The following is a 25,660-nucleotide window of genomic DNA, read 5'->3' on the forward strand; positions in this document are numbered from 1 at the left end:
AGATGCGCAAATGCGCGCTCGCGAGCACACGCTTACACACACACATCAACACACATACATTCTTGGTGATGATACACTTTTTTTGGAATTACCGTCCGACGTTGAGAAATGTTTTGCCTTTTGGAACGGCGGCCCTTCACAAAAACGATGAGCAGAAAAAATGGCTTCTGAAAGAATGCGATGGTGATGGTGATGTGTTGTTTGTGTATACGAAAATTCCCGCAAACGCGGGGCAAAGTGGTACTACGAGCGCGTTAAGCGTCGTCCTTAAATCGGATCGTCTCTCTCGAAAAATCGTCCTGATTCTCCTCCTTCTCCTTTCCTTACTCACGCTCTCTCGTTCTCGTTCCTTCTTCACAGATTAACAGATTAGAATAGAGACGCTCGCATACGCTTCGTGTTGTATTATTACGAATAGAAAGAAAGAAAACAGTTGAAACATCCTCACAAAAACATTAAATGAACGCGCGTAAAAATCATCACCTCTTTCCCCGCTGGTTGTTCTCCTCCGTCGTTTCCGTCGCGGAGTGTTCCTCCTCCTCCTTTGCATCTGCCTTAAACGACGAGGAATCTTCTTCCAAACGCCTTGAACCGTCGTCCTCGAAGAACAACATCGACACAAAAACGAAGAAAAATCTCCCCGCGAAAGTGGACGAGTTGAACGCAATTCACGCCAAGCAAGCGTTGCGAGAACTCTCCCTTCGACAAATCTCGCAAAACTACCAACCTACTCACGAGGAGAACAAAACGGTGCGCGATTTCGTGTATTCGTCCGTCTCGCGAGTTCTGTTCGCGTTCTCGATAACCGGAGTTTTTGGGTTCGCGAGCGTGGACGTGAAAAGCTTAAAAATGGGGACGAGTGGGAAGAGTACGTTTAAGAACGCGAGGAACGTATTTCGGGCGAGAGTGATGATTGGCCTCGCGACGGGGGTGTTAGGAGGCATGTTCGAACACAGGAGCGTGCAGTTTTATAAGAATTTATGCGTGAAGATTTTAGACGTGAAGGAAGGTGAGTCGAAGATGCCCGGAGAGTTGGCGCAGATATTGCGAGATTTGGATCCGCTCGGCGAGTTCGTGAAAGACCAGGAGAGGAAGAGAAATCGAGAGCGATAGTGCGGGTTTCGAGACGGGAGGGAGCGGATGACGAAGACGACGATGACGATAACGACAGCAGCGACGGTGGCGGCAAGAGGAGCGCCCTCGTTCAAACGAGACGAAGAAGAAGACAAAGAAGAAGAAAAACAACATCATCATCATCAACGACGAGAACGAGAACACTTCGTCTCTCAAAAACAAACCTCTCCGTTCTTCTTCTCCGACGTTTTCGAAAGAGCCACCAAAGACGACGACGACGACGACGACGACAACGACGACGACCCATCGTTTTCGTCGTCCTCGTCGAAGCTTTTCCGATTCCTCGAATTCGGCGAATCCGCGGGAGACAAAGAAGAAGAAGAAGAAGAGCGAAGAAAACGGAACCAACACCGGCGCGAAGAAAACGAAGAAAACGAGAAGAGAAGAAGAATCAAAAGAATACACAGACGAAGAAGAGACAAACTCCGCCTGAAAGAATCTGAACGCAAGACAAGAATTAGAGAGATTGGCGCCGAGCGGAGACGGCAAACGCCCGGATTGGAATTGTTTACGTAAACCGCCGAAACGCTAGCCTTTGCTCCATCGAAGAGCGCTCTGCTCCATAAAAAAATGTACTCAACGACACACTTTCACGCGCAACACGCGCACCAATGCATCGTCGCGGCCACATCTAATCGGCGGCAACGGTGTCCTCCCACGCGTGGGTTTTCCCCTTCTTCTTCTTCTTCTTCTTCGAGAGGAAGAGAAAACGAGCACAACAGGACGACGACGAGAAAGAATTCCAATCGAAGCCGCTTCGGGAAACGATCGTCGAGCTTTGCCTCTTCTTCTTCTCAAAGGAGCGACGACGCGTTGTGCGCGTTTCTTTGTCGCAGCAGCACTTCTGACGACGACGACGTAAACAACAATATTAAGAATACTTTGAACGACGACGATGCCATTTCTGCATCGTTACCTCTGAACGAGTTGAAACCCGGGGAGAAACAAAGCAGAGCGAGCACTATTCACAGGAGGAGTGAATTCGTCCAGATTTCATCGAACAAAGCGAAGACGATAAATCCGCCGGAGAATTTGTCCAAACTCCAACTTTTCGGCCGGAAATATTGGCCGTTGCTGGCGACTTTGGAGCTCTTAGCGCTCATCGGAGCCTCTCTGAACGGCGTGCTCAGTCGCAAACGCAGACAAGAGATTGAACGATTGAACGTTCAGATGCGCGCGATCATGCAACGCGTAGAGGACGAACGGTTCGAGAGGCACAATAAGAAGACTTCTTCGACGACTTCGAGCAGCCCGGCGATGGTATTGATTGGAAAAGGGAAATCGGCGTACGCGAACGGAGAATACGAATCGGCGATCGGTTTGTTCAACGACGCCGTCGAGGCGGCGGATGGCGGCGCGTTTAGTAGCGCGGACGAGGAAGATAAAATCGAAGAGTCGCTCTCCGCGCGAAAAGGTTTGGCGACGGCGTACCAGGCGTCGGGTGATTTAACCAAAGCCGCGGCGACGCTCGAGAACGCGCTACTCGTCGCCAGAGATAGCACCGTTTTCGGCATGCTCGGAGACGTGTACACCGACATGGGCGAATTAGCCAAAGCTGGAGAGATGTACGATAAGTGCTTGGAAGCCATGGATTGACGATTCGTAAAAGTTAAGATGGATACTATGTTAAGAGTATAGTCTTTTAAAATGAATAAATATGGCATGTCCTTAATAATACCGTTTTCTCGGACGATGATGCTCACGTGCCCTTTTCTGGCTTCTGATTCTTTCCTCTCTTCTTCGGGCAGTCATAATAGTCTCTTTCTCTACATCACCGCAGCGAAGGCGCCAACAAAAGCGAAGAGCGCGACGGCGTGACCAAAAATGGTGGCGCCCGAACTCGCCGGAGGCGTTACAACGGTGTGCGCAGTACCATCCGGGGCGATGTACGATTGTGTCGTCATTTCCGCTTTTGCCGGCGCGGTGAGAGTTTTCACCTCTTCCGCGTAATCCATCATTGTCTGCGCGTAATTCATGTAAGAATCAACTCCGGTGACCTCGCCAAACGTAAAGTATCCGTCTTTGCCAGCGGCGATGTAGTTGTTCGTACCAACAACGTACGTTTTGGTTATGTCGATGGCGGCCCAGGATCCTGCGAGACGCGAGTTAATTTCCACGTTCGACACGCGGAAACCCTTTGTCTTGTTCATGTCGACGTCCATGCGCAGTCCCGCGACGTAGGGGTACGCACCCGTGGATCCGCCATTATGCGCCATATCGAGGGCGTCTTCCATAAGCGCGATGATCTGTGTACCGGTCATATCCATCGTCACAATGGTGTTGCTGAAAGGAAGCATTGAATACGCGTCACCTTTCGTGAAATCACCAGCGACAATGTCCTGCCTGCATCCTCCACCGTTCTGAACGCAAATATCGGCGTTCTTCGTGCGGTGAAGGAACCCTTTTGCGACGAGCTGGCACGCCGCTCCGCCGTGTTCATACGACGCCGACGTTTCACATACCGTAGAGCGTCCTTGACCGGGAATGCGTTCGAAGCAGATATTTGCGGGCACGTCCGCAATCTTTTGCGTCTTGAGTATGTCCACTTGCGTTTTGTACGTCTCGAACGACGCCGCAGTAGCGGCGTCAGCAGTAACAGCGTGCCAGTTGTCGAGCGTATCGAGGTGAGAAACCATGGCGGTTTTTTTCGCGTCATCGAAGGCTTCGGTGTAGTCCTCTCCCGCGGCATCGACGAGATTTTGGAGGAATGAAGTCGAGTCATATACAAACTGGGGCTTACCAGAGCAGCTCGTGACATCGCCGTTCGCATCGAAGTCTACTCGAAGCTTCCCAAAGGTTTTTGAGTACTCCCAAGATTGCACGACGCAAACCTTCTTACCGTTTCCATTCGTTAATTCAGCGGGAAATGCGGCGTGTGGAGTGGCAAACCCCATCAAATCAGAAGCGTCGCCAAGGAGCTCATGTTTGTCACCGCCAACGATGACGTCGACGTTGTTCAGCGTCGCCATCCAACTTACGTCGTACGCGTAGCCGATATGTGTAAGCAGAATGATCTTATCGACGCCAGAAGCAACGAGCGCATCAATCTCAGCCTGTGCCGCCGTCTTCTCATCCTCGACGGTCGTACCTGCATCGGGGAAGGAAGATTCCATCGTTTTTCTCTTGATGGTCACGCCAACGACGCCGACGCTCTCTCCCCCTAGAGTGAAGACGTGCGACTTGGCGTACTTGGTTTGCAGAGGAGAGGAGGTCCCAGCGACTACGTTCGCGCTGAGTACTTTGGTTCCAGTCGCGCACACAGCCGCATCGCTCAAATTATCGATGAAAGTGGCGAGGTTCTGGTCACCGTCGTCAAACTCGTGATTACCGATGACCATAGCATGGAAGCACGCGTGTTGCATCATTTTCGCGTCAGCTGTGCCTTTGAACCACGAATAGTACGCACCGCCCGTCAAGACATCTCCCGCGTGGAGTTTGATCACGGATTGTCCGGCAGCTTCTTCCGAGGTCGTCAACGCCGACATCCCGGCAACGGTCATCGGAAATCCGCCGATCTTTACGTTCACCGATTCGCCCGTGACGGCTTTCGTGGTGGCGTCAGAGACGGTCAAATCGTGATCATCCGAATCGAGTTTGGAGTGATGATCGTTCATGGAGAGAATCGTGAGTTTGAGCGCGCCGGCGTCGGCTTTGAGCACAGCCGCGGTGCTGACCAAAATCGTCGCGAGGGCAGATTTCATCATCATTTTCTGTGATAGAGAGAGCGCGTCAGTCATCATAGCAGCGTGAGTGACGTTGTGGTTCGTCACTTTTCATACGGTTGTTCGAAAGGTCTCGTCGTCCAAAAACAAAGGCATCAAAAAGAAGAACAAAAAGGAGAATATTCCCGGCACCGACAATGAGAAACCGCATCCGGCACTCTCGTCGACGAGCGTGGTAGTAAAAACAACGATATCATTCGCGTCGCCGCCTAATAAAGCTTTCATCCAACACATCCTCCTCGTCATCGTCGCGCTCTCCTTCGTTTTCAAAGCGCTCGTCCTCGACTTGAGAATATTCCCGGCACCGAGAACAACTTCTGAGCACCCTCTTTTTCTTTTATATTCTCCTCTTCTACTTCTCTTTGACGCGCGCGTTTGTCCTCCGTTTTGAAGAAGGCTTTTGGTGTCAAAGCGAGACGACGAAAAAGCGCATCGCGGCGTCGTGGTCTTCGTCTGGAATACTTAGTATTCGAAGAAGGACGCGCTGCGCGCGGCATCATCGCGCGCGCTCTTGGCTCGGGAATAATCATCAGAATAAAAAAGTTCCTCCTTTTCGAGAGAGATATAAAAAGAAGAAGCACAACAAACCATCGAGACGCGCGCGACGAGAGAAGAGAAAAGCGACCACGAAGAAAGGGAACGACGACGAAGACGCACCGAGTGAGAGAATCGAGCGTTTGTCGAGAGATCTTAATATGGTTCTCGTCCGCAACGGTGTCGTCTGTGGAATAACGTTTTTTATTCTTTTCTGTGTCAAATAGTGCAAAAAGTGCAAAAAGTGTTGGAAAGAATAAAACGAGAGAACTGCTTTTCGACGTCGACACGCTTTGGCGATCGCAGCGTCGATATTGGAAAAGCGAATAATAAATCGACCAAGTTTTACGGTCTCTCCGAACGCGTGCATCAACGCGTATCGGCATTCTAAACGCGGCAAAAATGCATTCGCGCGTTTCGTCGTGAGCGGACACAAAAGGATTATATGCTTTCACATGTATAATGCAGACAAAAAAATTACTTATCCGCAAAAACGAAAAAACAGTAATAAAAACGTGTGAAAAAAAGGTAGTTTTTCGCAGAAGATATGTTCGAGACACCGCAGCCACAAGAACCTTTTCCGCGATGAAATATCTGCTTCGTATCTTCTTTGCCGTTGACTCTTTACTTTGAGAGCCTTCGTTTTGGGTGGATCTTCACTTAAAAAGAGAGAGTATATACTACCACTACTCTTTGCGAAGAGTGCTTTAAAAGCGAACTCGCGTCTCAAACCCACGAACACGAGGAGAAGACTCTCTCACAACGCAACGACGATAATAACGACGTGTGCTATCGCTTTTCTTCTCGCGCGAATTTGAATCCAAAGCAGAAATCAATTTGAACAAGAAAGGATATTTTTCCCGTTGATTTTTCCCCAATAGACGCGCTTGGTGTTTCTTAGAAAATGGCGACGAATGCATCGATGATGCTCTCGTCGACGACCGCGATGAGAAAGAACACTAACGCGGTGATGCACTCGTCGAGTCGCTCGGCGATGAGCGTCGCGTGCTCGACGTCAAAGTCCGGAGCCTTTCAGAAGAAAATGAATTATGCGCCCACGTCTCCTTCGGGAGGAGTGCCTTTGAGGAGGCGGAGGACGATGCGAACGAACGCGGTTGCGAGGGGACCGGGAGGAGGAGATTTTTTTGAAGAAGAGGAAAAGAAGTACGAGAACAACCAGCAGGAGATGAGCAGTGCGAGCAGTAGTACCAACAACGTGTCGTCGTCGTCGTCGTCGTCGTCCAAGGCTTCTTCTTCGTCCAGTCACGTCGACGCCGGCGCGAAGAACGAGTTGGATCCGGAGATGGACTTGCCGCGGAGAAACAACAACAAGGACCACGCGGCGGCTTCGTCGTCGTCGTCTTCGTTCGCGCGGGAACAGCAGCCGACGAAGAAGGAGAGTGCTTCGCGCGACTCGAAGAAGAAGAAAGTGCCCCCAGCAGCGACGAAGAAGAAAAGTAATGATACTAATAAGAACAACAACAACAACAACAATGCGACGAGAACAATGACGACGAAAGAGAACGCGACGATCATTAACAGCTCCGTGCCGAAGAGGAGCGCGAAGAAGAGCAGCGGCGCGATTACCGCGACGACGATGGCGACCGCGAATAATAATAATACTACTAATAATAATAATACCAAAACGAAAGAGGAGGGAGAAGAGACGTGTTCGTCGAAGAAGGAGGAAGAAGACGTGGAAGAAGATGAAGATCAAGCCCCGAAACACGAGACCACGATACTCTCTAAAGAACAATTCGAAACGCAAAAGAAACGATTGGAGCTTTTAATCGAAGAGAAAGAGTGGGCGGTGGAAGAGGCGAGAGATAACGCGGCAAGATCTTCTGTGAAGTTACAACGCGTCTTGGATTACGTCAACGCGGTGGAAGCGTATAAAGAGTTATGCTCGTCGAGAGTGCCGGATACGGTTTCTGATTTTCTTGGGAACTATGTGAACGTTTTGTGTTTGCCGAAACACGCGAAAGGCTACGACGAGGCGCTTTCGTTTCTCGGCATAGACTTTGAAGATTTGGACGAAGATGACTTGGAAATCACGCATGAAGATTTTTTGAGAGAGACGGAACATTACATGCGCATCGAAGAGAGATACGATTCGGAACGGAAAGAGACTGGTGGGAGCTTTGAAGACGAAGGAGAGTACTACGAAGACGACGAAGAAGAGTACTACGAAGACGACGAGGATTTGTTGGAAGCTTTATTAGGCGGCGACGCGAATTACATCGCCGAGATGAAGCTTCCGCTCGAACTCCACCTCGCACAAGACATCGACGGAAATTGGCGATGGTTAGAAGATGATCTCGGGAGAGTTTTGAAAAGGAAACCTGAGGGCGATTTTATCTTTCGTCTCATGTCTTTTGAAGATTTAATGAACGAAGGTTTGAACGTCAACTGCTTGCGAGAGGAAGTCGATCCGAACGAACTGATTGATTTCTCAAAGTGTAGGTCGTTTGATGACGCGAGACGAGCGATGAAAGAAGCCACCGAGGCGTTGCGAAACATGGAAGCCGATGGGTGGGTGGTTGAAAAGAGCTTTTCGGCCACCGCGGCGAGTTTTGGCGCTTCCTCCTCCGGAGATTCCACCGATTCGGTCTTTGACATCAGAGAAGAAAGCAGCGGACGACACTTGTGCATGACGAAAGAGTTGAGACCGTTGAGAACTATGTCGCACGTGGATGGATTACATCCGGAAGAAGACGAGAAGTGCGAACGAGAAATTCACCGCGAAGAAGCTGCCGGAGCGATGGCGAGAGATGCTTTCGACAGCTTTGACGACAACGAATAATAATAAAAACGAATATTGAATTTTTTACTTACGAATGAAAGCGAGCGAATCACTTGAACTACCTCCAGTACATCTAATGAACTACAATCTATAATATCTAATACCTGACTCTAAACTTGAGCAAAAAGTACGCGATGGCTAAATACGCGCACGCTAACGAGGCCAATGCGACCACGTGCACTCGCATCTCACTTCTCGTGGACCCGAAGGAGAAGAAATCCAAGACTTCTTTACCGGAAACTGGAACGCGTACGTCGCCGCCGCCAGACGACGGAGAAGATTTCTTGGATGGATCACTTTCGACCAGTTTCGGCGTAAAATAAAAAGTTCCCGCGTCTAAGAATTCGCCAATCATCATAGACTGAAAACCGTGGTTAATAAAGCTTAATCTCGTCAAGATTTTAACCAAGATGTGGCGATTGCCACTCCCGTCCGCCGCTTTCGCTCGCGGTTGTTCCTCGTTGAGTAGAAACCCGCCGCACACTACGTTCACGAGCAATAACAGCATACCGACGACATTTGCGGACGCATTGGATGGTGTTGCGATGGACACACAAGTACATAACGCCGAAGCCGTGATGTTTGTCAACACGCACACGAACGTAAAGTTTACAAACGAGAAAAAATTCAAGTGTAAACCGACGCAGAAATACGTGGCGAGAGAGAAGAACAAAGGCGGAATGGCCCGAACGACAATCACATCGAAAGCGATTTGACTAACGAAATAACCATCCACGCCGTACGCACCGGCGAGAATCTCGCGCCTGGACAATAAGTCGTCCTCTCTCCACACGGGGAGGGAGGAGAGTGACATAAGCGTAAGGAATAGAAGGATGAAGAAACAACATCCCATTCGATTCTGCACGCCGCCGGTGTCTCGACCGCACTGATAGAATATTGCACCGAGCGCAATGGCTGTGAAAAGCGTCGCGATGAAGTGCGTGGCAATCAAAAATGGGTGCCGAGTGGCGTTTTTGCGCAAACGTGCGAGGAGTTGCTGAATCTGAACCTTCATCGGCGCGAGACATTTCTTTGCCGAGGAACAAGCACTACCGCTACCTTTTGTTTTGTTTCCTCGTTCTTCGTCATCAGCGTCGTCATTTCCCACGACTGCATCCGACGACGCTTCAATAGCGAGCATTTCTATCGTGTTTTCGTTGAGCGTGAAGATGTCTGAAACCGCAAAGTCTCTGCACACGCGCGACGTCGTTTCTTTGGATGATTTGATGACAACGTCCAATATAAAGTCTGCAACGTGCACGTCTCGCGGTCGAGGCGGTACGTACGCCAAAGACTCAAAGAATCCTTTCGCTGATACTGAAGGGCCACTATATACAACAGATCCAACGCTCGAAAGAATCAAAATGCGGTCCAACAAACGAAAGATGTCCGGACGAGGCTGGTGAATAGACAACAAAACAGTCACGCCGTGGCGAGAGCCGAGTTTGGACAAAATGTCAACAACCTTCGCCGCGTTCGTCGAGTCCAACCCAGTCGTAGGCTCGTCCAGAAACATTATGCCCGGAGACATGAGAAGCTCAGTCGCGATGGAGACGCGACGCTTCTCGCCACCAGACAGACCGCGAGAAAACTGGTCGCCAATCAGAGAGTCTGCAAGTTTCTCGATGCCTAAGTCGCGCATGGTTTGGCCAACGCGACGACGGAGAGCGTTCGTAGACGTACCGATCGGCATACGAAGCGTCGCGTGGAACAACAAGTGCTCCCAAACTGTACTCGTGCCTGGTAAAACGTCGTCTTGGGTCACGCACGCGCTCGCAGCACGTAAACCAACGTTTGAGGCAACTTGTCCGTCTAAATATATCGCGCCTCGAACGTTTCTATCTGGTGGCGTGCGTCCTGCGAGTGTGTCGATGAGTGTTGATTTACCCGCGCCGCTCGGTCCCAAAACGGCAAACACGCCTCCCGGACCAGCCATACCAGAAACGTCCCTTAAAATGTGTTTCGTGCTTTTTTTCCTATCGTTTTTAACGCTCGCGTCGACGAAAAGATGTCGCCATGAAAGTACCATCATATCTTTCGACGATCTTTGTGGTATTTGCGTCGATAACGACGACGTTCGTCTACTCCTCTTCCTCCTCGCGAGATTTTTCTTGGTCTTCTTTTCCTCGCCGTTCTCTTCTTCAAAACTTTCGTTGTCGTTGCTAACATCGTCATCGCCATCCGCATCACTACTCGACGACGATGATGATGACTCATTATTCACAGAGCTATACCCGTCGTCGGAATACGCCGCGGAGTCATTCAAGAGCGCTTCTGTGTTCAAATCTTCATCTCGGACAACAACGTCCGATTCTTCCTCGTCTTCTTCGTTATATCTTTGCTTCCGCTCCCAAAGGACGTACATCACCATCCCAGCTATTATTACGGACACGAACAACAACATAAACGCTCGCGTCAACGCATCGCCCGTCCAATATACTGGCACCGTTTCCTCCAACGAACACCAATTTTCTTTCGCCATCGTCTGCTCTTCGTACACGCAATTACCTACCCTACAAGTTACCGCCAGCGTTGGAATTACTCCCGGTTGCGTCCAATAACACACGTTACTGCCGTCGCTTGTTTTTGTCGCATTAATATCGCACCAAAATTGCATCCCGCGATCACTCACCGGTGTCACGAGTGGGTTGCAGGGATGTTGCCAAAAAAGCGTATCGGTAGAGTTGTCCGTTTCGTTCGTCCCACACTTCATGGCGGTTCTACCAGGACACTTCTCGACATCGGACGGAGGACACGCCGTTTTCCCAGCCGTACAATCATACAACACGCACGTGTGATCGCTCGGATACGGTGCTCTGCATTTCTCCACGCTGTACGTGCACTTTGTAAAATTTGCGTCCCATACCGCCGCAGAGGCGAATTTGTATTTCCACTCCGGATAATTAACGTTATCTTGCGTAGGCATACCACCGTACGCGCGCACGTTGATCTCAACTTCTCGGCTGTCATCACCGTTACTATTCGTTCCACTTCCAATACTATCACTCGCCCTCATTCCTATTCTCGCCGCTTCTTCGAAAGACGACGACACCCCTACTTTCAACTCCTCCTCCTCCCTCTCCTTCATTCCGCTCGCCGCGACCACGTGAAACAAAAACGACTGATCCTTCTGAAACATACAATACGGATCCGTCTTGGCATCTCCTCCGCATTGACACGAAAAAACCTTCCCGGCTTCAAAGCTCGCCTCGGGAACTAATCGGTTTTGATCCGCGTCCAAATTTTTCGTCCTCCTCGGTATCGACAGTTCCTCCGTCGTCGGTAAAAAACAATCCTTCGTGCATCCAATCGGGTTCCGTTTTTTCCCGTTTACCACGATAGACGGACACGAATTGGACACATCGCACACGGAGCAATCCACACCGGACCATCCGAGCGGGCATTTGTCTTCTTCGTCGTCACTCTCGCCCTCGTCGTCTTCGCCCGCAAAAGCTCTAGCAGAGAGACCACTTCCACTAATTCTGTTACGAAAACGCGTGTCAGCACTCCCGCCAAAGTTACCCCTTTCCGCGACGCAATGCGCGCAATTTTCCGGATGCGAGCTGTTTACGCTGTATAAAATCGTCTGAAATTTGCACGGTGGATCAAAGTCGCGCATGGCGTTGAAACATTGCTTCTTGATGTCTTCTTTTGAGTATAATTGAATTGAAGAATCTCCCGAAACGAATGCATTCATCTCCGTCGAAGTCGTCATCACCACGACGCAGGAGAAGAGAAACAAGATGAAACCTTGGCACGACAGTATCATCGAAAATGTTTGAGACGCGCCAAGAAGAACCACGAGTCGCGAGACTTTCCTTTACTCCGCAGTCGGTAAAAAGTCGTCCTCGAAAGTGAATTTTATATTCTTTTTCCCAAATTCTGACGAGAAAATGAAGCGACTGCCCTTTAGAAAGAAAGAGAGATGCGAAGAGCGCTCAGATACAAAACAGCTATAATAGTATTATAATCTCTCACACACACTAAGAATCAAAGTTACATCCTTTGATGCAGTGCAAATTCACGCTTTTATCGACCATGGCGACGGGCTCGAAGACGATGTATGCGGTCGCTTGACCGCCTCCGGTATCGTCGGTCCAACAGTCTGGAACGACCGGCGCGGCGTCCACGGCCATCGCTTCGCTCGTTTTTACCCACTTGTAGAGACTTTTTGGAGGTTTGCCGCCGACAAACTGTCCTTCGGTTTTCGATTTGAACGGTTTGACGAATCGCTCGTCCAACGTTTCCCAACTGCCGTAGAGTTTTTCCACTTGCTCGCGTTGCAACCGCTTGGCCAACTCGTGCGCTCTTTTATCGAACGTCGTCGCGTGCTCTACTTTCGCCTTTACCTCCGGGTCCCACTCTCGTTTGTGCTTTCCTGAATTTGATTTTTTATACTGCGGATATCGAACACCAGCCGTGCGGCTTTGCGTCAACAAAAAGTGGTCAAAGTTATCCGTCGTGCCGACGATATCGAACCATTTGAGAACTTTCTCAAACTGCTCGTAATCGCTCTCGGTGATTTCGCACTCCTTACTTATTGGCCGCGCGTGCGTCCTCACCGGTTTATTCGTCGCATCCATCCATTCCGTCTCGTATCCAGGTTCTCTCAAATTACTCGTACATTTATTCCCCAAAATCTCTCTCATTTGTCCGTTTGTCGCTCTCCCGCTCGCCACGTAATCGCCGATATCGTATCCCCAACTTTCCTTCCCGACAACCCCTGGCCACATCTTTTTCGTCTCTCCCGGATCTTGCTCTTGCTGCTTCCTAATGTAATACTCGTAAAACGATAACGTTTGACTCGTCGGTTCGCGAATTAACACCGAAGTTGTGATCTCGCATCCGTACCCCGACCCTTCGCCGAATTCTTTCTTCAAACCGTCGATATCCGGCATAATCCGCGTCTGGAAATGTTGCGCCGGCCAATTCGACGGCCAGTTCCCTCTCAACTCCACAAGCGTCCGAGGTCCAACCGAGCGTTCTCCTGACTTAAATTTCTCGGCTGCGGCTTTCCATCTTTGTAATAAATCCGTCCACTGTTGCTCTTCGAAGCCGTATATTATTGGATACTCCCAGTCTCCCATGACGACGTTTTTGTCCCAAATGAAGCGAATAGTCGTCCCTCCAACTTTCGATATGTGCCGGTATAAATGCATCGCGCATCGAGGTAACTCGGTTTCTGCGTTTAAATATTTGTTGTTTATGTTGTTATTCTCCTCGGAAAAGGAAGACACGGGTGCATCGTCGTCCTTTCTTTCTTCCTCTTCGATGTCGTTGACGAGATTGATTTCCCCGAAGCGGTCTGACTTTGACTCCAACTTTAAGGCGGCATCGATCAGCGGCTGCGCTTCCGGAGGAGGTCTCACCGCGCTCACCGAAACTAAAACCGAAACTCTCCTCGTCAAAGTCGTCAAAAGGAAGAGAAAGAGGAACGAAAACGGAGGGAGGAGATTCATTCTTCTTCTTTCTTTACGCGGCAGTTGGGGGAGTTTTTTGTATCGCAAATTGGAAACAAATTACTTCATTCTGTTATTGCACGCGCATTAAAGCACAACACGCATCAACACTACCATGAACGGAAGGAACGCATCATCGTTGGCGAGGACGAGCAAAGCGTCGTGTTCGTCGTCGTCGTCGAGAAGAAGAAGAAGAACAACGAGAACAAATGTCCGATGCAAAGCAAAAGATTATCCAAAACCAAACTTGGACGTCACCTCTAACGAGAACTATCAACGCGCGAAACAACTCTCAGGAAAGCTTTCCAAGAACTACTCGGGAAAGAACAAAGAGAAAAGCGTCATCGTCATCGGAGGCGGGTTAGCTGGTTTATCTACTGGGAAATATCTCACCGATTTAGGCTACTCTGTGAAAGTGGTTGAAAGGTTGAAAATTTTAGGCGGGAAAGTGTCCGCCTGGCAAGACAAAGACGGGGATTGGATCGAAACCGGTCTGCATATATTCTTCGGCGCGTACCCGAACATGATGAATTTATTCAAGGAATTAAACATCGAAGACCGGTTACAGTGGAAGAAACACACGATGTGTTTCGCGATGCAAGATTACCCGGGGGAGTTTACGGAGTTTTGGTTCCCGGAGAATGTACCGGCGCCATTTAATATGGCCGCAGCGATCTTACAAAACGATAAGATGTTGAGTTGGGAGGAGAAGATAAAAACGGGCGTGCCGCTGTTACCGATGCTTATTGGTGGACAAGAGTATATCGACGCGCAGGATGAACTTTCGGTGAGCGAGTGGATGAAGAAAAATGGGATGCCGGAGAGAGTTTCGGAGGAATTGTTCATCGCGATGGGGAAGGCGTTAGATTTCATAGACTCGGATAAGTTGAGCATGACGGTCATTTTAACCGCGATGAACCGGTTTATTAACGAAACGGACGGGTCAAAAACGGCTTTTTTAGACGGGAATCAGCCCGATAGGTTGTGTAAGCCGATGAAAGAGTACATCGAAGGTAACAACGAGAATGGGACCAAAGGAGAGGTTATCGTCGGGATGCCTTTGCGGGAGATTATGATCGACGAAGCGAGCAACGAAGTCATCGGCGTTCGCGTAGGTGAAGGAGATGAAATCATGACGGCAGATATGTATGTTTCGGCCATGTCTGTCGACGCTTTAAAACTGTACCTTCCAACCGCGTGGAAAACGATGCCTTTTTTCAAACAACTGGACGAACTCTCCGGTGTTCCAGTTATCAACGTACACTTGTGGTTCGATAGGAAGCTTCGACCGTACGACGGCTTGGTCTTCTCGAGATCAACGTTACTCAGCGTGTACGCTGACATGAGCGAGTGTTGCAAAGAGTACGAAAACAAAGAGAAGACGATGCTCGAACTCGTCTTTGCGCCTTGCGACGCCCAAAGCGGCGCGGAGGTCAACTGGATCAAAAAATCCGACGAAGAAATCGTCGCGGCGACCATGCTCGAACTCGAGCGCTTGTTTCCCGACGAAATAAAAAACGCCAATTTATTGAAATCAGCTGTCGTCAAAACGCCTCGTTCGGTGTACCGAGCGATACCCGGGCGGAACAAATTTCGCCCCTCTCAATCTACGCCGATACGGAATTTCACTCTCGCCGGAGATTTCACGTCACAAAAGTATTTAGGGAGCATGGAAGGCGCAATTTTAAGCGGAAAGCTCGCCAGCGAAGTCGTGGACGATCGCTTGAACTCTTCCAGAGAGACATTTTCAATCCCGCCTAAAGAGGTTCACGAAAGCGTCCTTCTTCGCTCGACGTAGTTAAATATATAGCACTGCTTTTATTATTACACATTATTGTAAAACATTGATACTCTGTCGACGTTCTAGTCGCTCCATTCTTCGGAATCGTTCTCGTCTTCAGCCGCTGCGGCCATTTTCATCGCGGCGAGACCTTCGCTAATCGACGCTTCTTCCGTTTTCACAGCGGCGAACGGTTCTGGCGGCGGTCTCGAAAGCAAAAGTTTTTGTGACGACTTCTCTTGCTGCTGCTGCTGCTGCTGCTCTTCTCCTTTTGTAACATTTGGAGCATAGTTCGCACCTTCCGATACTTCCACAGACACGTTCAACTCCCGCCTCGACGATTCTTCGACTGAATTAAAAAGAGACGACGATGTTGTCTTCGTCGCAGTCGTCGTCGCTGATGAAGGCATGGAAGAAGAAGAAGAAGAAGAAGAAGCAGAAGAAGAAAAAGCTTTGTCTTTTCCACCAAAATCGTTCTTTGTGTTTTCTTCGTTTCCGTTCTCAGCATCGCCGTTACTATTACCATTCTTCGTCTTCGTCTTCTCTTCATTCAACGTAGGCATTTCAGGCACGTTTTGTCCATTGGCGATAGCCTCCTTTGCCTCTCTCTTCCACGCTCTGAGTACTTCTCGTTCTTCTTTTTTACGTCGTTTTTCCATGCGTTGTATTCGTCTCGCATTCTTTTCCAGGAGTAACTTTTCCTTCGTGCTCAATAGCTTTCCTCGAGGTTGTTGTTCGCGACCACCCTCTCGCACCGCAGCTTCTATTTCGCGTTCGGCTCGATCATCTACTCCTACTCTATCGTCCATTTTCACGTCACCGTCGCCTATGGGATCTCTCAGCATCATTTCCCAACATTCCGCGTCCTGTCGACACAGTATGGCGCGCGTCTTTGCAAACGCTCTCAAGGAGCGCGTCATATCAACTCCAATGCTCGCGTGCCAGCGAGCATATTCTTCCCTCGTTCTTTCGACGATAAGATCATACGTCTTGCGCCTAATCTCTCTCTTAGCGTCAGCTTCCAAGCACTCCGGATGTATATTTGCCACGGCGCGTCCGTGCGTCTCGATGACCTCGTCGTAAATGTCGCAGGCGATTTGGTAGTGCAAAAGCGCCGTCGTCCGATCTTCGAACGTTTCTCGAATCGCTTCGACGCGTTGCCTGCAATCTTCAAAAGACGGAACTAAAGTACGAAGCGCTTCACACGCCCTCAACTCACTCGCTGTACCCGTGAATGTCATCGATTCCGCGCAATCGGAAAGTGCGTGCAAGGTGTACCCCAAGGAATAATTTTTTGAGCGTTTTTGTAGAGCTTTCCCCCAACCTTCTTCGCTCTGTCCCATCTTCAACGCTGCCTCGCCTAAATCTCGTAGTTTCGTCGCGTTCACGCGTTTTTCGAGCTGGTCGATGTACAATTCCGCGCTTCGCACGAAAGCTTCGCACTGCTCGTCGAGCTTCGAGGCGTAGGTGATCACTTGTAAATACGTCGGATCTTCATCTTTCAGCACCGTGTGCCGAGTTCGCGTGTACTTCCTCTCTTTCGCGCTGCCTCTATTACTACCACTCCCACCTCCGCTGTTAAATAGTGACGCGAACCACGCTGAAGCCGAAAACCGCCCCCGCCTTTCCTGCTCTTCCTTCACCGCTCTCACATCCGCGTCCTCTGCCAACACGTTACAAACTTCTTTTAACTCGGCATCCAATCCGGAACTCGTAGTCGTGACAGTACTCGCGGCGGCAGCCGACGCCGTAAACACGCCTTCCGTCAAAAAGCTCTCCAACATCCTCGACAGCGCAATCGTCGGCGACTCGCAGCACCGGCGCAAAAAGAGCTCCGCGTCGCCCTCTTGTTGTTGTCCTTGTTCGTCCTCCTTCTCATCGTCGCGTCGACTCGGACGACGAAACAGTTTCGGCACCACGCACCCCGGATACGCCTTTCGCAATTCGTTTCGAAACGAGAGGAAATCGTCCGGAAATTCTCTCTTCACGCGAAACAGAGATTCGTATTCCTCTTCCTCCGTTTCCTCCTCCTCTTCTCTCATAAAAGTCTTCTCCCGTTTACTGTTCTTCTCGTTCGTCTTCTTTTTCGCAGGAGTACGGTGGTTCCGGCACTTGGCGACGTAGTTTTTCGCGTTCGATTGCGTCGTGATTTGGACGAAGAATTTGGTCGCATTTTGCGTCGTCGATGATGATGATGATGTCGTCATTTCGGGGAGTCGAGCGACCGAAACGCGATGTAAAAGAGGAGACGAATGCGCGACGTTGTTGTTGCTGTTTGGCGGTGGTGGTGGTGAGGAGGCAGGCATGTTCGTGCGCTCTTCTTCACCGTTTGCTTTTTACTACGAATGCGTGTTGAATTCTTTGAAGTTTTGGTGTTCAGTTTTCTCAATGGTATTGCGAGGACGCACATCGCTGAATATTCGTTTTACACAACATCATCACTCTACGCTCTCGCATGCGAGAACTCTGCTACACTATTACTACTACTGCTCTCTATGACTACTACTTTTCTAAAAAATACGTTTATTTATTTTACCCTACTCCTACTACTTCGCGCTCAACAAGCCGGCGAAAGCGTCCGCCGGGATGTCGACGTTGCCCATCCTGCGCATTCTCTTCTTGCCGTCTTTTTGTTTTTGCAACAGTTTTTTCTTGCGCGAGACGTCTCCGCCGTAGCACTTGGCGAGAACATTTTTGCGCATCGCGGAGACGGTTTCTCGAGCGATGATTTTACCCGAGAGCGAGGCTTGCACGGCGACTTCGAACATCTGTCTCGGTAAGGCTTCTTTGACTTTTTTGACCATTTTTTTGCCAATGTCGACGGCTTTGGAGCGGTGGCAGAGGGTGGCCATGGCGTCGACGACTTCGCCGTTGACCAGGACGTCGAGACGGCAGATATCGGCGAATTGCCAGCCGGCGAGTTCGTAATCGAAGGTTGCGTAGCCGCTGGTTCGAGATTTGAGTTCGTCGGCGAAGTCAGAGGCGACTTCGCCCAAGGGGAGTTTGTAACGGAGCATCGCGCGGAGACTGTCGATTTGCGAGTGTTCCAAGGCTTCGCCTCTTCGTTCGTTGCATAATTCGAGTATTTTGCCCGTATATTCAGTGGGAACAATTATGGTTGCCTCCACTAAACGTTCCTGGATTCTCGTATCGCGAGGTAAACCGGCGTTGGCTTCCAGACTGAGAGGGGATGTGATAACGTTGACGGATTTGATGCCTTCGATTTTTTGGTCGTCGGGATCGAGCTCATCGTTGTTGTCACCGCTATCCGCGAGAATAAGTTCTTTCGCGTTGCTTTTGTTGAACATTTTGGTCAGTTTGTACGGTACCGTCGGCGCCGTGGCGACGACGTCGGAATCAAACTCTTCTCGCAATCGGTCCGTGAATACTTCCGCGTGGAGCAATCCTAAAAATCCGCATCGGAATCCCGGACCTAACGCGGCAGAAACTTCCGGAAAGACCTCTACGGAAGCGTCGTTTAACGTCAATCGTGAAACAGATTCGCGCAATTTCTCAAAATCATCCGCCGAGGACGGGAAGATCCCTTGAAACACCATCGGTTTCGCCATTTTGAATCCAACTAAAGGCGTCACCGCTTCTCGTTTTCGTTCTTTTCGGTTGAATAACGTATCCCCAACTCTTTGCGCCTTGACATCGCGGTCGGACGTTATTACGTACCCGACGTTCCCTTTTTGAAGCGATTTTAACGACATCATCTCCGGCGCGTGCACGCCAAGCTCCAACACTTCCGCTTTCCTCCCCGACTCAAACGACTCGATGGCGTCGCCAACTTTGAGAACGCCATCGACGACTTGGACGACGCTGACCGCGCCGCGATATTTATCGAAATCGCAATCAATCAACAACGCTCGAAGAAAATTACCATCATCCGGTGAGGAATCCGCCGCCGTCGTTGCTATTGGCGGCGGCGGAATCTCATCCACAATCCTATCCAAAATCTCCCCCACGTTCTCTCCGCTCTTCGCCGAAATCCTCGACGCTTTCTCAATTCCAAAAATCATCTCCATCTGCCTCTCGCTCCCTTCCACATCCGCCAACGGCGAATCGATCTTGTTCGACGCCGCTACAATCTTCAAATCTTTCTCGAACGCTTGATAAAACGTCGCCACCGTCTGCGCTTGTACCCCTTGCGTGGCGTCCACCAACAACACGCATCCTTGACAGGCGCTCAGCGAGCGAGAGACTTCAAAGCTGAAATCCGCGTGTCCGGGAGTGTCGATTAAATTCAACAAGTACCACTTCGACGGATCTTTATACATGTTCTCGCCGCTCTCTTTTCCTTCTTTCCTTCCGACCATTCTGTCTCGCGAGTGTCGATACAACAAAGCCACGCTCTGCGCTTTCACCGTTATCCCTCGTTTCCTCTCCACTGGGAGTCTGTCCAGCAGTTGAGGCACAGAACCACCACCACTCTTCCCCGTCTTGTTACTCTCGATTGCCACGCACAGTTCCATCAATCTGTCCGCCAGAGTTGATTTCCCGTGGTCTATGTGTGCGACGATGGAAAAGTTCCGGACGTTTTCGATCGGGATTTGATTGTATAAGTGTTTCGTTTTGGATTTCAACTCCGCAAAGCTCACGCAGGTTTCCGCTTCTGCGTTTGGTGTTGATGTTCCCGAAGACGACCACCATCGTCGCGAAACGAACCGAACACCACCACTGTTTCTGTCGCGAGTAGTATCTGACGGGCAAGAATAACACTCGAGGACGGGAAAACGCTTCCTCCTTTGTTGTCGAAGGAGCGACAGCCCGGAGAGGAGTGTTCGCCGTCGTCCGTGCATTAGGGGACGAGATTTAGTGGAGAAATGCGGCACAATTTCCCCACTTTGCTTGAGGAAAAAAGAGAGAAAGAATGACGCGTTCTTCTCGTTCTTCTTTGTCTGGAGCGACCACGAGGCGCGCAAAAAAGCGCGGAAGAGGAGGCGTTGGGGAGAGAGATTCTTTGTGGGGTTTGGTCGTGAATGATAACGACGATGTTTGTTTCAAACACATTCTTCCGAGATTGAATTCGAACGATGTGAAATTCTTGTACGACGTGAATAGTGAAACGAGAAAGTTGATTAAGAGATCGTCCCGCAAGTCGGAGTTGAGAAAGAAGTTTAAAGTGAGAGAGATGTCGTCGATATCGACTTTGGAGTTTGTGTGGGAGCATATACCGTTGTACGAGGGTGACTGGACCGAACCATCTTTCTGCTGGCAAGTTGCTAAAACGAATAAACTCGAGTTGCTCAAGTGGATACGAGAGGAGAAACAGTGTGAGTGCGATGAATGGACGATTGATGCGGCCGCACGTCAAGGTAATCTGGAAATGGTAAAGTATTGCGTTGCAAATAAGTGTCCTCTCGGTTACGGAGCGTGTGAGTTTGCTGCCAGAAATGGTCATCTCGAGATGCTCAAATACTTACGCGAAGAAGCCAAAGCGCCGTGGGATTCTGATACTGCCGCTTGGGCGGCTTTAAATGGTCATCTTCATATACTCGAATATCTTGTTGAGCGTAAGTATGATGAATATGACAAAGATGCGTGTATGTTGGCGGCCAAGTCCGGCCACTTAGACTGTTTGAAGTACTTGCGCGAAACAGCCAAAGCGCCTTGGAACTGTAACGCCGTATACTCCGCGCACAAGAGAATCCAACCCGAATGTGTACAATACCTCCTCAACAACAACTGTCCTCTCCCACCTGGCTGGCGATACGAGCACGGAGAGTTACACGTGCCATAATCAGAATAAGAGTAATTCCAATTCGATGGTATAAAACATACGCGCGCGAAACATGTAGCAAACGCACTCTAGAAAAGAAGCTTGTAAAACACTCACATAGAATTCAAATTTCCCCACACAAAAGACTTTACACGCAGAGAGAGAGAGAGAGACACGGAGACGGAGCGCGCGAAAACCTGCTGTACGAATCATCATTTTGTCCTCTCGCACACGATGTCGTCGTCTTTCTCATTTCCTCTCGGGAGGTCGAAACAACAACACGTTCGTCTCCTTTCGACGGTTTTATTCATCCTTCTCTTGGGATTCGTTTTAGGGGATGCGTCATCATCATCCTCTTCATCGGTGATGATGACGACGACGACGAAGCAGAGAACGCAGGGACGAACAGTGCGTGTTGGGAAGTCCTCCACTTTGACGACGAACGGGAGCGAAAAGGATGATGATGATGATTATGAGGAGGAGGTGATGATGATGATGAAGCAGAGACGAACACTTCTTGGGAAGGCCACTTTGACGAACGGGAGCGAGAAGGATGATGACGATGATGACGATGACGATGATGATGATGATGACGACGATGCTGCCTCTTCTTCTTCTGCAAAAAAGAGAGAGGAGAAACAACGGGAAGCAGCTCCCGAGGGGTGTTTCTGGACCGGATGTTCCTGGTCCGCGACGTGTCCATCGAGCAGTCGCACGGCTACCAACGTCGTCACCGTTCGAGAAGCGGTAGAGTGCGAGTCAAGCTTTTTCGGCAAACTGATACACGGGAGAACGAAAAAACCGACGGAAAAGTTGTGTTGCGACGAGCGCGCGGCGGCGACGGCGAGGTGGGAACGCGGTGCCAAGTGGGCCGAAGACGGCAACGAGGACGCGTGTTTTAATAGATGCCCGAAGAATTCGAGGTGCAACGCGAAGCACGGATCGTGCGAGTGCGACGTTGGGTACGTGGCGAGAGATGCGCCGAAGGACGAGGACGAGGACGACGACGCCGCGGCAAGTATGCGGTGTTATCCCGTGAGAGAGGATCAGACGGAGGATTTGCCGATTGGGAGCGAGGACGTGCCGGAGATTGAAGATCCAATGTTAGAGAAGGAGAGGTTGATTGAGAAAGAAAAAGAGAGACGGGAGAAGTTAGCGTTGGCGAAGAAAAAGAAGATTGCCGAGGCGAAGAAGCTGGAGAAGATGAAACGGAACAAAGGGAAAGCGGTGATTGATGACGACGACTTCGACGACGACGATTCAGACGACGACTTTGGAGACGACGACGACATCGTCAAACAACCGACGCAAGAGATTCAGAAACAATTGAGAAGCGCGCGTCGAAAATCTAGGATGGGATCAAAAGAGAGGCAGAAGAGGAAGCAATTGAGGAAACAGAAAGAGAGTTCGAGATCTTTTTACCGATGGTTTTTCGTTTTAACGGTCCTGGCGCAAGTATTTGTCTGCGCCAGGTTGGGCGTTTTGACCAACGTCGCGATGCGAGTGTTTGGGAAAAACCCGAGGAAGTTGTTGAGATGGGGGGATTCGAACGGGAGTCAGCTGTTACCGACGCGATTAGCAAAGTCTCGCGAACGATTAGCGGCGCGCGAAAATGGCGCGGAGTACTTTTGATTTTTTCCGCACACGCGCATCTAGTTTTATTAGATCTTTGTATTTTAAGTTAAGTAAATGATGATTGTAGAGGAAGAAATAATTCACACGCGCTAAGTAGGTGTTGTTAGTTTTCTTAATTCTTCTGCGGTTTTAGAACATACCCGGCGGCGGCGCACCTCCTCCGGCTTGAGGGAACAAACTTGCTAACTTTTCAAACGTCTTCATAACTTCCGGATCGTTTTGGTATTTCGTAATGTTCATCGGGTTCGCCGAGCAATCCATCACCGCCGCTTGCACTTTCGGGTTTTGAAACGCGCTCGCCAACTCTGGATCTTGCATGATTTGCGTCAACACGTCTTCAGGTTTCATGCCCATTTGCGCGAATTGCTCTTGCACCTCCGGCGAGTTAATGTCCGGCATTGCACCGCCACCCATGCCGCCCATACCAGCACCTGGCATCGCACCGCTGGATTTCATAGATTTCATGATACCTTTAAGTTGATCCTTGTATTGCGGGTTGTTCAAGAGCATCTCGAACGTTTCTGAGTTGCGCATGAACTCCGGGAGGTACGGGTACATCAACTTTTGCATTTCCGGATTGCGAATCATGTTTTTCATGTACTCTAAAGACGCTTCGTCGTCTTCCTCGTCCGGCATATCGGCGGCGTCTTGGAATGGACTGCTGCTACTCGAGGACGTGCTAGCTTCCGTTTCCACGGTGTCTTCGAAAAACGATTTCTTCGGCGCCTCTTGCGTCGAAGAAGAAGAAGAAGAAGAAGACTCACCGACCCAGGTCAACTCCGGCTCTTCTGCTTTCTCTTCTTCAATATCAGATACCGTATCCACAGTCTTCGTCGCCGAACCTCTCTTGGAAGAAGACGGCGTCGAAGCGGCGCTAGAACTAGAACTCGGCGGCGGCGTCGTCACCGGCGTCGCCGTCGTATCCGTATACCTTTGCGTCGTCGCCGCCGGTTTTGGCGGTGGCGGTGGTTGTTGCATTCCCGGAAATGGCGGGAACGCGTCCCCACTACCCGGCATCCCCGGCATCCCCCCCGGCATCCCCGGCATCCCTCCCGGCATCCCCCCCGGCATCCCGCCCGCTTGACTCGTAAACTGCTTCATCATCTGTTGCATCATCATCGACTGCATGTCTTGCTTCTTCCCGGCTAAAAATTTCGGGACAATCACCGCCAACGCGACGCCTAATCCGACGTACAAGAACGGTGGGATGGATCCTTTCTCTTTCACCGGAGGTGGCGGCGCGTAGTATTGCCGCTGCGGTACCACCTGCTGCACCGCCGCCGTCTGATTCGCATCCCCTGGCGCTAACTCCGACGCAACGGGTGGTAAAGAAGACGATTGTTGTTGTTGCTGATATTGAACCGGAACTGGTTGGTACTGCGGTGGTGCCGGTGGCATCGGCGGGTAATACTGTTGCTGCTCTCCTCCTCCTCCCGTCGTTTGCTGCGGAATACTCAGCGCTGGATTCGATGATGATGATGATTGTTCGATCGTTTCTTTCTTTTTTCCCCAACCCGCTTTGACAATCGTCGCCAATCTTCGCCCGTTGTTGTTACCGCACTTGCCGGAAGAAGTGAAACAGTTTCGCCTCTGAAACAGTTGTTTCCTCGCGTTCGTGTGAGTAGTATTCGTGCGCCTAACGTGCGCGCCGTGTCCAGTGGTACTCGCACTGTTCGCACACATCATCATCATCATATTCCTTTTTGAGCGAGAAAGGATTGAAGCAAGAAGTGAGGCAAGTTTCTCGCAAAAAAAAAATTTCTTCTTCTTTTTTCGAGCAAAAGGGATTGAAGCAAGACTTCATATTTTCTTACTTTTTTTTTCCTCCTCTCTGATCACACATCACATGCGCATTAGTCTTCAAAGTCTCGCATACTAATAATAATAATAACATATGGGGCGAAGAAAGAATCCACATCCTAAACGCGCGGTGAACGCGAGGACGGTTTTGAAGGTGCCGGCGAGTATGGATGCGAGAGATAAAGAAGAAGAAGAGAAAGAAGAAGAACCGGTTTTGTGTTTGAGGATTCCTGACGAGGACGATGATCTCGAGGCGAGTCAACAGATGCGAAAAGAAGAAACGACTTGTATTAAGAAAGGAACGAAGAGGAAGAGAACGCAACATGAGTGCGATGTTTGCGAGATGACTTGTCGTGATTCCTATGATTTGAAAGTCCACATGCGTATTCACACGAAAGAGAAACCGTACGAATGCGATGTGTGCGAGAAGCGTTTTAGTCGATCTGGTAATTTGAAAAGCCACAAGCGTATTCACACGAACGAGAAACCGTATGAATGCGATGTGTGCGATAAAGCTTTTCGTACATCTGGTGGTTTGACACAGCACAAGCGTATTCACACGAAGGAGAAACCGTACGAGTGTGATGTGTGCGAGATGCGTTTTCGTCATTCTTGTAGTTTGCAAACGCACATGCGTATTCACACGAACGAGAAACCGTTTGAATGCCACGTGTGCGAGAAGAGATATCGTCAATTGAGTGGTTTAAAGTACCACATGCGTACTCAACATTAGCTCTCTCATAGTCCTTAGCGCATAAATACATACCCGTACAAAAGTACCTTCACGCCAGCACTTTCCCTTTCTCAGTCTTGCGCGCCCCGCGAAGTAAGAAATGAAGCACCCAATTTTTCCTTCTTTTTTGTCTGTCCTTTTGTGTCACATTTGTAGTGCTCCTCCTCATTCATCTCTCTCTCAGACAAAACGCAAACACACGACTACTTCTTTTACGCGCATCTTTCATCACAGACGAGGAGGCGTTCGTTGTTGTTGTTGTCGTCGCGGGCAAACTTTCTCATCCTCTCTCTTATTCTCTCTCTGATCTCTCGCGTCGTCGCGAAAGCACTCATCAA

General features: G+C 49.9%; 13 protein-coding genes across 13 annotated transcripts; 7 read left to right on the top strand and 6 right to left on the bottom strand.

Moving 5' to 3' along the window:
- Window positions 1-459: 459 nt before the first annotated feature.
- On the top strand, window positions 460-1,113 carry Bathy11g01740 (unknown protein; the record flags this gene model as incomplete). Its single annotated transcript, XM_007510308.1, has 1 exon — window positions 460-1,113. One exon carries the CDS (start codon window positions 460-462, stop codon window positions 1,111-1,113), a length of 654 nt encoding a protein of 217 aa, XP_007510370.1.
- Window positions 1,114-1,704: 591 nt separating this feature from the next.
- Bathy11g01750 (predicted protein) lies at window positions 1,705-2,730 on the top strand (the record flags this gene model as incomplete). Its single annotated transcript, XM_007510057.1, has 1 exon — window positions 1,705-2,730. One exon carries the CDS (start codon window positions 1,705-1,707, stop codon window positions 2,728-2,730), a length of 1,026 nt encoding a protein of 341 aa, XP_007510119.1.
- A 170-nt stretch (window positions 2,731-2,900) lies between these two features.
- On the bottom strand, window positions 2,901-5,776 carry Bathy11g01760 (5'-nucleotidase; the record flags this gene model as incomplete). The annotated part of the gene is made up of 3 exons (XM_007510324.1): window positions 2,901-4,844; window positions 4,989-5,208; window positions 5,514-5,776. 3 exons carry the CDS (start codon window positions 5,774-5,776, stop codon window positions 2,901-2,903), a joined length of 2,427 nt encoding a protein of 808 aa, XP_007510386.1.
- A 518-nt stretch (window positions 5,777-6,294) lies between these two features.
- Window positions 6,295-8,193, top strand: Bathy11g01770 (predicted protein; the record flags this gene model as incomplete). The annotated part of the gene is made up of 1 exon (XM_007510199.1): window positions 6,295-8,193. The coding sequence occupies one exon, from the start codon at window positions 6,295-6,297 to the stop codon at window positions 8,191-8,193; it is 1,899 nt and encodes a 632-aa protein (XP_007510261.1).
- A 97-nt stretch (window positions 8,194-8,290) lies between these two features.
- Bathy11g01780 (ATP-binding cassette superfamily) lies at window positions 8,291-11,890 on the bottom strand (the record flags this gene model as incomplete). The annotated part of the gene is made up of 1 exon (XM_007510113.1): window positions 8,291-11,890. One exon carries the CDS (start codon window positions 11,888-11,890, stop codon window positions 8,291-8,293), a length of 3,600 nt encoding a protein of 1,199 aa, XP_007510175.1.
- Window positions 11,891-12,176: 286 nt separating this feature from the next.
- Bathy11g01790 (predicted protein) lies at window positions 12,177-13,652 on the bottom strand (the record flags this gene model as incomplete). The annotated part of the gene is made up of 1 exon (XM_007510094.1): window positions 12,177-13,652. One exon carries the CDS (start codon window positions 13,650-13,652, stop codon window positions 12,177-12,179), a length of 1,476 nt encoding a protein of 491 aa, XP_007510156.1.
- Window positions 13,653-13,767: 115 nt separating this feature from the next.
- On the top strand, window positions 13,768-15,450 carry Bathy11g01800 (phytoene desaturase; the record flags this gene model as incomplete). The annotated part of the gene is made up of 1 exon (XM_007509996.1): window positions 13,768-15,450. The coding sequence occupies one exon, from the start codon at window positions 13,768-13,770 to the stop codon at window positions 15,448-15,450; it is 1,683 nt and encodes a 560-aa protein (XP_007510058.1).
- A 65-nt stretch (window positions 15,451-15,515) lies between these two features.
- On the bottom strand, window positions 15,516-17,639 carry Bathy11g01810 (predicted protein; the record flags this gene model as incomplete). The annotated part of the gene is made up of 1 exon (XM_007510258.1): window positions 15,516-17,639. One exon carries the CDS (start codon window positions 17,637-17,639, stop codon window positions 15,516-15,518), a length of 2,124 nt encoding a protein of 707 aa, XP_007510320.1.
- Window positions 17,640-17,978: 339 nt separating this feature from the next.
- Window positions 17,979-20,234, bottom strand: Bathy11g01820 (GTP-binding protein LepA; the record flags this gene model as incomplete). The annotated part of the gene is made up of 1 exon (XM_007510105.1): window positions 17,979-20,234. One exon carries the CDS (start codon window positions 20,232-20,234, stop codon window positions 17,979-17,981), a length of 2,256 nt encoding a protein of 751 aa, XP_007510167.1.
- Window positions 20,235-20,566: 332 nt separating this feature from the next.
- Window positions 20,567-21,175, top strand: Bathy11g01830 (the record flags this gene model as incomplete). Its single annotated transcript, XM_007510167.1, has 1 exon — window positions 20,567-21,175. One exon carries the CDS (start codon window positions 20,567-20,569, stop codon window positions 21,173-21,175), a length of 609 nt encoding a protein of 202 aa, XP_007510229.1.
- A 213-nt stretch (window positions 21,176-21,388) lies between these two features.
- On the top strand, window positions 21,389-22,786 carry Bathy11g01840 (unknown protein; the record flags this gene model as incomplete). The annotated part of the gene is made up of 1 exon (XM_007510301.1): window positions 21,389-22,786. The coding sequence occupies one exon, from the start codon at window positions 21,389-21,391 to the stop codon at window positions 22,784-22,786; it is 1,398 nt and encodes a 465-aa protein (XP_007510363.1).
- Window positions 22,787-22,918: 132 nt separating this feature from the next.
- On the bottom strand, window positions 22,919-24,484 carry Bathy11g01850 (predicted protein; the record flags this gene model as incomplete). Its single annotated transcript, XM_007510197.1, has 1 exon — window positions 22,919-24,484. The coding sequence occupies one exon, from the start codon at window positions 24,482-24,484 to the stop codon at window positions 22,919-22,921; it is 1,566 nt and encodes a 521-aa protein (XP_007510259.1).
- A 271-nt stretch (window positions 24,485-24,755) lies between these two features.
- Bathy11g01860 lies at window positions 24,756-25,322 on the top strand (the record flags this gene model as incomplete). Its single annotated transcript, XM_007510322.1, has 1 exon — window positions 24,756-25,322. One exon carries the CDS (start codon window positions 24,756-24,758, stop codon window positions 25,320-25,322), a length of 567 nt encoding a protein of 188 aa, XP_007510384.1.
- Window positions 25,323-25,660: the final 338 nt, after the last annotated feature.

Source organism: Bathycoccus prasinos (assembly GCF_002220235.1).
Source record: "Bathycoccus prasinos genomic : Chromosome_11".
Taxonomy (NCBI): Eukaryota; Viridiplantae; Chlorophyta; class Mamiellophyceae; order Mamiellales; family Bathycoccaceae; genus Bathycoccus; species Bathycoccus prasinos.